The sequence below is a fragment of the Ahaetulla prasina genome, chromosome 1 (genome assembly GCF_028640845.1).
Source record: "Ahaetulla prasina isolate Xishuangbanna chromosome 1, ASM2864084v1, whole genome shotgun sequence".
Classification (NCBI taxonomy): domain Eukaryota; kingdom Metazoa; phylum Chordata; class Lepidosauria; order Squamata; family Colubridae; genus Ahaetulla; species Ahaetulla prasina.
In genome coordinates this window covers 231036217-231049964 of record NC_080539.1, presented here as the reverse complement: position 1 = coordinate 231049964, position 13748 = coordinate 231036217, and the positions used below count along the sequence as shown (strand labels likewise).

Sequence of the window (13748 nt, the reverse complement as noted above, 5' to 3'; positions counted from 1 at the left end):
TAAAAATACTGTAATAACAAGGAAATCAGGTGATATCTCAAAATATGTCTAAATGTCATATGATTGCTTAATAAAACATTCCAGTGGTTTTGAGATCAAGTAAAATGTGAAAGGATATCTTTAATGATCCAGAGAGATATCCATCCTGATGGGTGAAGAAATAATTCCATTTGTAATAACGGGCTTGAGATTTAAATACTAATAAAAACCAGGGGGAATCATCTTACCAAAATACGTTCAAATCAGATCATTTATTTACAATCTCAGACCAATAAAGGTAGTCCTCACTTACCAACTATTCTATTTAGCGATTATTTGAAGTTATGATGGTGCTGAAAAAATAACTTTACGGCCCATTTACAACTTTTGCAACATCCCCGAGTTTCGTGATTGCCATTACAGCCATTACATTGTCTTGTGCATGACCTATGATTGGTTTCTTCCCCTTTCTTTCTCCCCTGTGGAGCAGAGAGGTCCATAATAAAAAACTATAATAAGAAATAAATAATTATAATCTTCATTTAAACACTTTGCTATTTTTATTTATGAATTATGTGCCAGCTATTTACCAGCAGCCTAAAAAAACATTCTAGAATCTGGGGGAAAATAACCAGATAAAGAAAAAGAAAATTGCTATTTAATTCTGTCTGTCACATGAACTTGATTGAATTGTTAACCTCACTTCATTGTCTATATTTATTTGATGAAGCAAATCAGGAAAAATCCTTATCTTGTGTTGATCTAAGAGAATTATCTAAACTTGTCTGGCCTCAATTTAATAATCTGTTTGACAGAATTTCTAAAGATTTGTGCACAGTTCAGAAATTGCTAGAAGCAAGAGTTCTCTGTTAATGTGAATTTGCCAAACCAAACCAAACCAAACTAAGACATGTGTATTCTCCATCTTATTTATTTATTTATTTTAGCCATCACTCCATGCATTTGGGCAAATTTCATAGGATATCAGATACAATTTTGATTATTTGAAATAATTTTAGACAATTAGACAATTTAATATTTTTAAGAAATATATTAATATGATTCTTTTTGTTCCAGGATAAAGAATCATGGCAAAATGAATACGAAATATACAGCTTACCAGGAATGAAGCATGAAAACATACTACAGTTCATTGGTGCTGAGAAACGAGGCACTAGTATTGATGTTGACTTGTGGCTAATAACAGCGTTTCATGAAAAGGTGATGACTTAATTGTGATAGTTCATGTGATAACTGTTAGAACTTTTTCATTGTGTACAAATAGAATATCTTCCAAGGGAAGCAGATTTTGAGGCAAATTTTTAAGCTTGTGAAAACATTACTAGATTTACTTTTAAGATCAGTATTAAATTTTAAAGGGGAAGAATTCAACATAAAGCAGTGATTTCAGACCATTTTTCATAGTATGGATGGGAGATATATTTTTTTTTTACATTTATATCCCGCCCTTCTCCGAAGACTCAGGGCGGCTTACAGTGTGTAAGGCAATAGTCTCGTTCTATTTGTATATTTACAAAGTCAACTTATTGCCCCCCCAACAATCTGGGTCCTCATTTTACCTACCTTATAAAGGATGGAAGGCTGAGTCAACCTTGGGCCTGGTGGGACTAGAACCTGCAGTAATTGCAGGCAGCTGTGTTTTAATAACAGGCAATCTTACAGCCTGAGCCACCACGGCCCTTCCACCATGATAGATTATTTCTACCATGGTAATGATAATATTACTTTGATTTCTTTTTTAATTAACATTGATGTTATGTGAAACCTATCTTTGTATTTTCATTCTTCCTCTCCAAGCTCCGATCACAGAAACATTTCAATAAAATTTGGATATCCCAGGTACCAGAATAGCAAACGGGATATTCTCTCCACAGCATGTGTTTTCTCTAGGTTGACTGTATAACAAAATATATTCCTAATTCTAAAAATTTAGTTAAATATATCATGTAGCTTTACTGATATAAAGGGAAAAATATTATTTATAAATAAAAATTATTATTTATTGTTTAGGGTTCACTTACTGACTTCCTGAAGGCTAATGTAGTTTCATGGAATGAACTCTGTCATATAGCTGAAACTATGGCAAGAGGTTTGGCCTATCTCCATGAAGACATCCCTGGTCTAAAAGAAGGGCATAAACCAGCTATATCCCACAGGTACCCCCATCACGCTCACACCCTCTCTTGCCTCTTTGTGTGTCTGTCTGTCTGTCTGTCTGTCTGTCTATCATCTGATCTTTAAAATAGTTAATTGTAATAAGAGGTTTAAAAAGTGTTGGATTCCTCCTTGATGAACCACATTATAATGTATCCCAGTCCAACTGTATGACAAGGAGTAGAAAAAGCTGGAATCTAAGGGGAAAGGGCTGTAGCTTTGGTTTTAATTGCTTTCGCAGGTACAGTAGTCATTCCATGCCCTTTTGGACTCTTTTCCAGTCCTCCAGGGCAGTCTTTTTATTTTTTTTTTGCATTTATATCCCGCCCTTCTCCGAAGACTCAGGGCGGCTTACACTATGTCAAGCAATAGTCTTCATCCATTTGTATACTATATACAAAGTCAACTTATTGCCCCCCAACAATCTGGGTCCTCATTTTACCTACCTTATAAAGGATGGAAGGCTGAGTCAACCTTGGGCCTGGTGGGACTTGAACCTGCAATATTGCAAGCAGTTGCTGTTAATAATAGGCTGCATTAGCCTGGTGCGCCACCAGAGGCCGCTGGTACTTGCAAGATAGAAGAGTCTTGTCAAAACCAGAGCTCTGATACATTACAACCCAGTGTGGATACAACCCAGTTTGTAGAAGGAATCAGTGATCAGAATGCAAAATTAATTTGTAACACAGTTTTGATTATAGAATTTAGATTATAGAAACAATGCAGTGACACATTAGAAAGCAATACAGATTCTCCATAGTGTGGGGATGGGAGGTGCTAGGCTGGGTTATTCTAGGCTCTAGCTCTATGGACTGAGTTGAATCTTCTGAGGTTCCTGTTTGAAAAGCATTGCTATACTTTTTTCTTTCCCCCTTTATCTTGATTAAAGAAAGTGTTGTTTTAATACTGCAGCAGCATGTACAACACAAGTACAGGATTTACTTATTGGTTTATATTTATATATAGAACTTCAATAGACCACTTGTTTTATCTATGTGACATACATTGCAGTCAGGGTCCTTTGCCTTTCTGGTACATTGTGTTGTTTTGGGAAAGAAAGCACCCCAATTTTTTGGCCAGTTTGTGGAGAGGAAACAGATCATTTTCCTTTGAAAGTTTGGGTTTTGCAAGGTGCTCCACCACTCTGTGTCTTCCTACAAAAATTATCTGTTACTTTATTCATGTCAGGAAGAGAGTAATGAAGATTCTGCCTAAATGCAGCAGCAACCTCAAAATCACAATAGAGAAATCACTTTTCTACTCCTGTTTCCTTCTCCACAGAGCATTGTGGAGAAGGGTATTTTGCATCCTATTGTTATTTTATAAGAGGCAGCATTAGAAGTTCAAATTACATGTCTAATTACTAGTCTTTCTAGTTAGACTTTTGCATCTTTTCCTCCATTTCCTAAGCTAAGTGCTCTGATTGTGTTGTATATCTGTGTGAATGGTAATAGTCATTGTTTTAATTGTAAACAGTAGCTACTGTATGTCCAGTTAGCAAGCCAAAATTTCTTCATCTCTGCATCTATAATCAAAGAATTATATTGTCAGTTAAACATGACCAAATGTTATTCTGATCCCTTTTAAATATGGTAGTTTTCAATTTTGTACTTCATTTTTTTCAAGGGACATCAAGAGCAAAAATGTGTTATTGAAAAATAATCTTACTGCATGTATTGCTGATTTTGGACTTGCTTTAAAATTTGAGGCTGGGAAGTCAGCTGGTGATACCCACGGTCAGGTAAGTTTAAACGGAAATAAAAATTAAGATACTTTTTATTATATACTTTTGCAATATTTTTCCTTGCCATTACAATACTGAAAGCACTTTCGTAAATGGCTAGCAGCAGATCATAGTCTCATAGGTGCAGTTTATAACATGGTGTTATAAACATTTTACATTGCAGAAAAATAGGACAGGAAAATAAATTATTACCGAGTATGAAACTGTCATGTCTTAGAGTTTGTGCTTTGTATTTACTTTGCAATGTGACCCAGGCAGTGAATGCAAACCTGGATCATTGAAAACACATCTCCATGTTAAATTTAAGATATTGATTATAATTTTCACTCTTTTTGGTTCCTTGGCCATTTCAAAATAATGAAAGCTATTGAAACTATTTGTATCAAGAGATTTTTAATGCTTTTTTTTAATAGGTAATGTTCCAAAGGCTACCTACTTAAGAAATATTGTTCAGTGCACTTTTGGTTTTGATAGCAAGCTGTTCCAAAATAAATTATAGGATTCCAAATTCTAAGTACCAAGTGATTTTGGTGTCGTTACTCATTATTTCTCTAGAATGTATGATGAGATCTAATTAGTTTGAACTTGCATGTTTGTAAGCCTAATGATTATTCTTATTTTCAAGGTTGGTACCCGAAGATACATGGCTCCTGAAGTATTAGAAGGTGCTATAAACTTCCAGCGAGATGCATTTTTGAGAATAGATATGTATGCGATGGGATTAGTTCTGTGGGAATTGGCATCACGATGTACAGCATCCGATGGTAAGCAGTTGACACTGACAGTGTAAGGCCTGTAATGGCCACTATGTAGGACAGATAGGCAGAAGACTAGTGGAGCACATCCAAGAACACCAACTAGCAGTAAATGAAATCTCTTTAATTTCACAACACAGAGACATAATCACAGTTTCAACTGGGAAACTGTTAACATTTTAGACCAAGCCAAATCCAGAAACACTTGGGAATTTCTAGAAGCTTGGCATTCAGATAGCTCAGCCACACCACATAGAAACCATATTTACACACCAAAAGAGACAATAAAAAAAAAAAACCTAAGAAGGAAATTAGTTCACTACATACTGCTTTGCTAGCTTTCCATACAGTGTGTCCTTCAATGCAGACTTCCTCCAGAATATCCCTTACCAGAACTATGCTGGGTAATTATATATGCACAGCCTTCCATGTTCATTCAACTTTATAGATGGCATTTGATACCCAGACAAATGCAACTTTTGGAAGATGAGTTGTCTCTGATCACTTGCAATTATCACAATATCCTTTAAGTAAAAAGCTTCCTGGTCATCTATGTGTGAATCACAGAAAACATGACTCCTTATTTTATCTGTAATTGCAGCTATTCAAGTAATCTGTTCATTCATCCAACCAGTCTCCTCATTGTGCTTACTCTTGGATGGCTTTATCAATCCCTTTAGATCTCATGCAGTAGTTTTAGGAACGATAACGGTTCAGGAGTCAGAACTGATAGTCAGATGATATGTATGGGACAAGTGTCTGAGCAAATGTTTAGTTTCAAACTTTTTTGAAAAATTCACAGATGTGAAAAATGAATTTACAGATGGCTATTTCAATAATTTTAATTACAATTGAGTTCATTCTAATACTTTGAATAACTTACTGTGCTGAATATTTATGATAGTTTTGGCAGACTTCATCATACTTTCAAAAAGCGATCACTGTATACAGATCAGGGGTGAAATGCTCCCGGTTCGGACCGGATCAACTGATCCGGTACCGATGGCGGTGGGTGGTTCGGAGAACCGGTAGCAAAAATCCCTGCCCCCCCACCCATGCCCACCCAATGCCTGGTTGCCCGCTTCCCCGCTTGCTGCTGCTTTTAAAAAATGCTTTTAAAAGATTTTTTTAAAAAGGCTCTGACGATCACAGCTGAGCTGCCTGATGTCAGACCTTTTTTTTTACTTTTAAAAGCATTTTTTTACAACTTATTGGGCCAAATAGGTTGTAAATAAAATGCTTTTAAAAGAAAAAAAAATCACGCGCTACAGCTGATCAGCCCCCCACGCGCTATTTTACTTACCCCATGCCTCCTTTTGGCATGCACTGCACACACACGCGGATCTTGCATTTCGTGCATGGTGCATACTGCGTACACGCATGCACAGCCAGAGAACTCGTAGTAAACCAGTTCAGATTTCACCACTAGTAGAGATCTGTTATTGTACAACCATTGAAGGTTGTATTGGGCCTTGGAAACTATGCTTTAGAAGCCTAGATCTGACTTACAGAGAAAAAAATAAAATGTGCTAGATGTGTCCCATTATCTGACCCTTGATCAATATAATAAATTTAGACAGTCATAAACCAACTACCAAATTTCATTCTAGTCTCTTAACCCGATCAGCATGAAACTAGAAGTTAACAGAATTTATGTAACATATTATTATTATTTCCTACAATGCAGGACCCGTGGATGAGTATATGTTGCCTTTTGAGGAAGAAGTGGGTCAGCATCCTTCTCTGGAAGATATGCAGGAGGTTGTGGTACATAAAAAGAAGAGGCCTGTTCTGAGAGAGTGTTGGCAGAAACATGCTGTAAGTAACAAATAATGTTGCCAGTTCACATAGTCCTCAACTTAAAACAGTTCATTTAGTGACCATTCAAAGTTACAACAGCATGGAAAAATCACTTATGACCGTTGTTCACCCTTATAATTGCTGCAATATCCTCATAGTCACATGATCAAATGTCAGATGCTTGGCAACTGACTCATATTTATGACAGTTGCAATGTCCCGGGATCACCTTTTGTGACCTTCTTATAAGAAAAGTCAATGGGGAAGCCAGATTCACTTAACAACCATGTTATTAACTTAACAACTGCATTGATTCATTTCACAACTGTGGCACAAAAGGTCATAAAATGAGGCAAAATTCACTTAACAAATATTTCACTTAGCAATAAAAAATTTGGGCTGAATTGTGGTTGTAAGTCAAGAACTACCTGTACTGAAACTTTTCTTCAGAAGATAAAACTTTTTTAACCTATAAAAATACATTTAAAATCCAGTGGAGAAATTGAACTTCAATATCATGCTGTTTAAAAATATTATGTTTTAAAAATATTTATTTAATCCAACAAGCCTATCTGCACTTCAGTCTTACATGGGTAGGAAGAATTGGAATTGGGGAAAGCTGCTTCCTTCCATGATATGCCAAACTCTACAAAAAGTGTGAAGAGGAACCTTTTATGCATAGCCCTCCCCTATTTCTCCCAGTGGTTTGTGTTACCTCTCCAAATTAATTCCTGTAGCTTTGCTATCAGTGAGAGGTACTTTGGCAGAATGAGAGGTGATTCAGTCTTGTGGGTCCAAGAATACTTCCATTCTAATCCCAAAAGATATTCTTTTTTCATTCTTTGGAACGAGACCTCAAAGAAGCAAAGCTATGGAATTTTCTAGAATGGCGATTCTGTTACCTTAAGGCAGGGGTGTCAGACTGACGGCCATGGGCCAGATGAGTCATGTGCAGGCCACGCCCATCCCAGCTCCACAAAGGGAAAAACGTCGTAATATAGCAATATGACGCCTCGAGTTTGATACCAGTGCCTTAAGGTAACCTTTTGAATTATGGGAAGATCTGCCTTTCAGTGCATCTTCATTAAAATAATGAATAGAATATTGCCAAAGGTAACTTAAAATTGTTTTTTACTTCAATATAAGATGCAACAATCTCAGATGCTGTTCTATAAAAGAGGAAAACTCAGCAGCTGAATTCTCTTAAGAGCAGTTGGAATTGCAGAGATGAAAGTACAAAAAAGGTGTAAACAAAGTTCCAAATATTGGAAATAATATTCTCATTTAGAATTTTATTTTACTATTTAGCAAAAAGTTAATACATATTTGCAGTCACTAAATGTAAGAGGGGCTGTTTAATATTAATATTAATCTGGTTTAATATGCTGTGTAAAAATATAGGTTAATATGTTATAGCGTGACACATTTCTATGTACTTCAGTGTTAAGTTTGAATGTAGGTTCTATTAATAGCAATTAAAATTGTTCTGAAGAGAATTTTAATTCATACTATTCTCTAGTCTACACCTAGGAAAGATATCCTAATTTAACTTTCATTTCTATAGTTTCACTTCAGATATCTGCATAACATAATATAATTGATATGCCCTAAATATCACAAGACTGTTTTGAAAACATAATTATTTCATATGTAGTGAACTCTTGTTCCAAAATTAGGATATTTTTAGAACCAAATTATTTTTCTAGTCTTTTTACATTGGGTGGAAATTCAATCATTCAGGATAGACTCCTGTAAGATCCTTGAGGTGATCTATTACTGTTTCATCTTAGTTTTGCACTGCTTCTGTTTGAGGTGGTAAACATTGGCGTGTCAAAAAAAAAAAAAGATAAAAAAGCATTTAATGCAGATGGAGCTAGTTGCTTTTTCCACCCTTTCTGAGATTTAACAGGACTCAATACTTATTTCTTATTTGTCTTTCACCTATAAAAATAGGATAGCTGATGTATTTGTCATGGTTACAGGCTATTATTTGAAGGGCATGGTAATTGTCTGCAAAAATATTTTCCTCGTGTATTCAAAACAAGGAGAAAGTAATATCAGAGCATTTCAGCCTCCCAGGACTTCCCATGGCAGGCATGACCTTTTTAGGAAAAGTCTATAAACACAATTGAGAGAGATTGCTAAAATCACATACGTCAAAAGGTTTCAGGCAATCTCATAGGCTCTCAACATCACAATGGGTTTCTAACACATCACAGTTGCTAGCTGGTAATGTTCTTTTACTCTGTCTCATGTTTAACCTGTATTTGTGTAGCCAATCTGTCTTCCTCCCCTCCCCCATCTTACCCCATTTAAATCCTATACCAGTCTAGTCAGTCTGCAAGACTGGAAGGAATTTTTTTTAAAAAAGTAGCTAGATACAAAAAATCTCCTGGCAGAAGGAAGAGGAGGGTCAAACCTTGTTACAAAATCCTAATTTGAAATTGCATCAATTCAACTTTTGAAAAGGAGAAGAAACAAAAACAATATCATAGTAGCTTTTCAGATATACAGGAACCAGTATTAAAAAGGTAACAATCATGGATCTAAGTCATATATTTGGGCTGATAGCTAAGGCAGATAAACAGTAAGTATTTATATGATCTTGAAATTTTTCTCCTTCCAAATTGATTCTGGATTTCAGAATTAGGCACTTGCTGCCGCTCTTCAATGTCAAGGTCACATAGAAGGTGTTAATATCGCCAGATGCTTTATTCCTTTTGTTTTAATTTGGATAAAATTTAGATGCTGTTTATGTATTTCAGAACAGTGTTTTTATATTCTGTCCTATTGTACAAGACTTCCAAACCTGGATCCTTTCTTCTTGTTATTTTTAGGGAATGGCAATGCTCTGTGAAACAATAGAAGAGTGTTGGGATCATGATGCAGAAGCTCGATTATCAGCAGGCTGCGTAGAGGAAAGGATTATCCAAATGCAAAGACTAACAAACATTATAACAACAGAAGACATTGTGACTGTGGTCACCATGGTGACAAATGTGGATTTTCCTCCCAAAGAATCCAGTCTATGATAGTAGCAGCGGTCACTCTTCTTGACCAATAAGACTCAGCACTGGAACTGCCAAGTCAACTGGCCTATTTCTGGTCAGTAATTTTCAGCATGAAATAATGGTAAATCCGTCTCTGAAGTGTCAGTAGGAAGATTCCTCTTTGTTCTTCTCCAGACTTGGATCCAGAAGACTTACTGCATATGCCGGAGAAAATGGCAAGATAATGTTAAACGTACCTGAAGAACATGGACCTATCTCGGCTTGTCAGACATTTTAAAAACTGACATTGTATTTCTTAACATGTCAGACTAATTCCTTAAAATGAACTACTGCTATTTTTTTTAAATCAGACATTTCATTTCAGATTTAAGAAAAAGGGTAACTTGTTTTTATTGCATTTGCTGTTGTGTTTATATAAATGACTATTGTAATGCCAATATGACACAGCTTGTGAATGTTTAGTGTGCTGCTGTTCTATGTAATCAAAGTGGGATCTAGCAAAAAGGCTTCCAAGCATTACTTAACCTCCCTCAACAAGGTATACCTCAGTTCCACCTATGCTAAATTGAATTGACAACACTAATAAAACTGAAATAATAAATTGATCCAGTTTTTATAAATGATGCATTTAAAAAATCCATGGTGTATTTTTTCAAGGTTATAAGCTGTGCTTCATGCCAACAGTCCATGGCCATTCCTAAAATGGTGTGTTAGTCTTTCCTTGTTCTAGTTTGTGTGTAAAAAATGTATTGCCTTTCCAATGACGACTTCCCCAATTAGTTAAAAGCTTTATCTCCAGTTCCCGAAATAGTGTATACATTTATTTTACTAAATATTTAGGTTTGCTGTGTCTGATGGGAATTTGAAAATTTAAGCATGATTTTTTTTATTATTATTTTATTGAGCTCTGGCACTGGAAAGCTCTTAACATTAATTCTTTCAAAGAAGCTGTTTGCTGTTTCATGTATATTTTGTCTAGTGTTATTTTCTATTTCACTAAACAGGATACAGTGGGTTGATCCAAACAGAGACGCATGCAACAAGATGGTGGAAGCTACCCTACCTTCCATTCCCCTCCCCAGCAACCCAGCCCCTGCCACGTACAAAAGGGGTTCAGAAACTCCTACAGCTATTTGTGGGGGCTGCTGTTGGAAGGAGGTGGCAGGGAGAATGTTTCCAACCACCTGTGTGTGGGTCCAGCCCTGGACATAACTCTATTTCCACTGTGTTGTTGTTTCAGGATCACCTCAGGAAGCTTCATGACCTTGAACTCCACATACTTTATATCTGTTGCCTTTTTGTCATTTCACATCGCTTGATTTTTTTTATTATTAATATTTTTGTGCCGGCTTGTCAGAGGAACATTGATCAGTGATACATAGGTTTAACTTGTGGTCACTAAAAAATTAAAACTACACTCTCTCTTAAAAAAAAACACCTTCTTGCCATTCACAGTTACTTCAGTGGAAATGATAATGTAGCATAGTCTAGGGAGGAAAAAGAAAACCTACAACTTTGAACTACTGAATTGAAGGAGTTATAGGGATTGATGATGTGGAGCCCATCCATTAAGAAGACTGTAGCAAAAGGGGCAGAAAGTAGGCAGTGCCAAAGTACTTTTAAAAGGCAGTAATAATACACTACGATTATTTGAATAGTTTATATGTATACAAGCCAAAGGGAATTCCCAAAACGAAAGTACTGAACCAACAGTAGCCAGTATTATCAGATTCTAGGCAGTTTTATATTTAAATAATACATCAGATTTATAAAGGAAAAGGTGGTCATTGTTAAATGTTCACTGTGAATGTTATTTTCAAGATTTATGAAATCACAGTGAGATTTAGTTTTTTTTTAAATTTGTACTGGTCTCTGAAAATGTAGAAGAAATAATTATAAACAAGATTTTGGACATCGGGTTCTAAACAGAGACGAGTATTAGAGGATTTCTCCTCTACAAACTGGCATACTCTATAGAGACATGTTTGGTCTCATAGTTACCAAATTTGATGCCATAATTCGATTATGGATATTGCTAGGCATAACTTGCCTTTTCATGTATGTTTTTTGCAAATGCATTTGAAATTGCAGGTCATATATGGGAACTATCAAAACTGACAATCAAGGCAGAACTATGTTTAAGTGAGAAGAGTTTTTTTAAAAAAAAGTATTTCCCAAAACTTCCTTTCCTTGCTTCCCCTTAACTAGTCTTTGCTTTTCAAGATGCCTCTCATCAGTAAACACTTTTTTTGTGGTAGAATTTGTCAAATTGTTAAAACCCACCAAACTGCCAAAAAAATAAAAATCCACCAAAATAGTCTCGCACAAAATTGCGACTTCTTTGTTTGGAAAGGTGGACAGTTCTTTCAAAAATGCTTAAGCCAAGATCTATCCTAGGAAATTTAACCCATTAATGTCTGAGCTAGGAAAAGTGCTCCGCTTTCTGGCAGATATTGTGGCTGTTGTTGCTTTTTGTACTTGAACCATACAGCTTGTATTGATCTGGCCAGCTCTGGTGATTTACCTTGTATCTTTGACTTGTGAAGGAAAGCCCGGGCTGAGACTCGAGCTTTCATTGTCCTTTGGTTTGCCTGTGACTACTTAGTTGGCTGCCATATAATTGCCACAGGATTTAACTGATCAGTTTTGTGAACAACTTCAAAGTTTAAACTTTGCAATACCTTTTCAGTTTGTGTTAGATGCAAAGAACTTTATATCACATGATGCATGACTACTCTTTGTACAGTCGCTAAATATACCTTAGCATTTTTGGAACAGATTGTGCCTCGTAATTGTTGGAGTTCTTTGACCTAGTGTTCTCATTCATGGTGGTATTCTGAAAATGAGTCTGGATTAAAATACAGAACTTTATACTTTCTTTGATAGCAAAATCCATGTGGAGTAGCTCTTGCATAACTAAGGTGTAATCAGATGTAGTAGTAATAAATAGTGTTCATACTACTGTTCTACAGAATAAAATTGCTGATCGTAGTTTAACAAAGTGAGGTGACAGATTGGTTGACCTTTTTCCAATTCTCTTTTTAAACTTTTTAATGCATTTTTATTAGGAATATTTGGTATAAAATTTAGCAAGCTATGTACAGGATTACAAACAAGGGATAAAAATTAGTATCCTTGTTGGAACACCATTTACCTCAATATATTCAACCAGCAGTACTTTTTTTTTTAATGCACACTCAAGCCCATATAAGATGTTACCTCTCAAAATATTGGTAAGCAATTATTTTAGCTTTACTCGGTACTTGTCAGTGTTCTGGGCACAGGTTGTTGTACTACTGTCAAATTGCTCTTGCTATTTTTCGGCAAGTATTTAAGAATAACCCCATCTTGAATAAAAGTGATTGTGAAATATTGTATAAATGTATGCTTCTCTTTCCCTATTCCCACAGAACAATGAATAAAAAATTAAGTGACTACTATGACTTGCACACTTCTGATTCGTTCTTTAAAATGAAGTATCTTTTATATTGCACATAACAATGGTTATTTTTCTCAGATTTTGTTTTGCCAATTTGGAAACAGTGAATTATAATTGTATTTCATCAATCACAAATGAAATGTCTTTTGGCAGAAAGAAAGTCTTAAGAGCAGCATTTCGATTTGGTTTTTTGTTACTAGGAATAATTTAAAACTGAAAATATTTTTATACTGGAAATGGCTGTGGCCAATATTAGCAGCAACTCTTTACAATCACATTTACCCTGCAGAAGTAGACTGTACAATCACCCAGAGCAAAAGAGATACAGAAAGTACCACTGAGGAAATTACATCTATGGAAAATCATGTATGTAAAGAAATTCTCCCTTCTCTTTTTGTTGTTTGATATAATTGAACTTTAAAACGGGTCCCCAACCTTTTGGACCTCAGGGACCACTAAAGTCATAATTTTAATTCCCGCAGACTACTAATACGATCTGCCTAATGACTGGCCGGGTGGGCATGGCAACGTGGTCATGTGACTGGGTAGGTGTGGCCAACTGGATGTCACGTCGAGGGGCACCTTGACAGTCTGTACTCACCACTCAGGCTCCTTAGGGCCCCAATAGGAAGCAGTTGTTGGAGCTAAGCAGCCACCATGAGAAAATTGGTTTGCTCAGTTCAAATTGGATCTGACCGAGAAGGAGGCTCAGTAGAAGCACCTCACTGAGGACTAGGAGCATAGGCTTTGCAAGTAGAGGAAAGGTTGACCTGCAGGAGTGCAAGGCCAGGTACCAGCGCCTGGAGTCTCAGTGGGCTGAGATGGTCAGCCACTTCCAGGCCATGA

At 36.1% G+C, this 13748-nt stretch overlaps 1 protein-coding gene across 1 annotated transcript in view; it reads left to right on the top strand.

The window, feature by feature from the left end:
* The window catches only part of ACVR2A (activin A receptor type 2A), a 66246-nt gene extending 53340 nt beyond the window's left edge, over nt 1-12906 (top strand). The window contains exons 6-11 of the mRNA XM_058193255.1: nt 1057-1200; nt 2011-2156; nt 3781-3895; nt 4524-4662; nt 6341-6471; nt 9290-12906. Coding sequence (XP_058049238.1) covers nt 1057-1200; nt 2011-2156; nt 3781-3895; nt 4524-4662; nt 6341-6471; nt 9290-9484 — 870 coding nt within the window. The 3' untranslated portion in view covers nt 9485-12906. The remainder of the gene's footprint in view (nt 1-1056; nt 1201-2010; nt 2157-3780; nt 3896-4523; nt 4663-6340; nt 6472-9289) is intronic.
* The last annotated feature ends 842 nt before the right edge of the window (nt 12907-13748 follow it).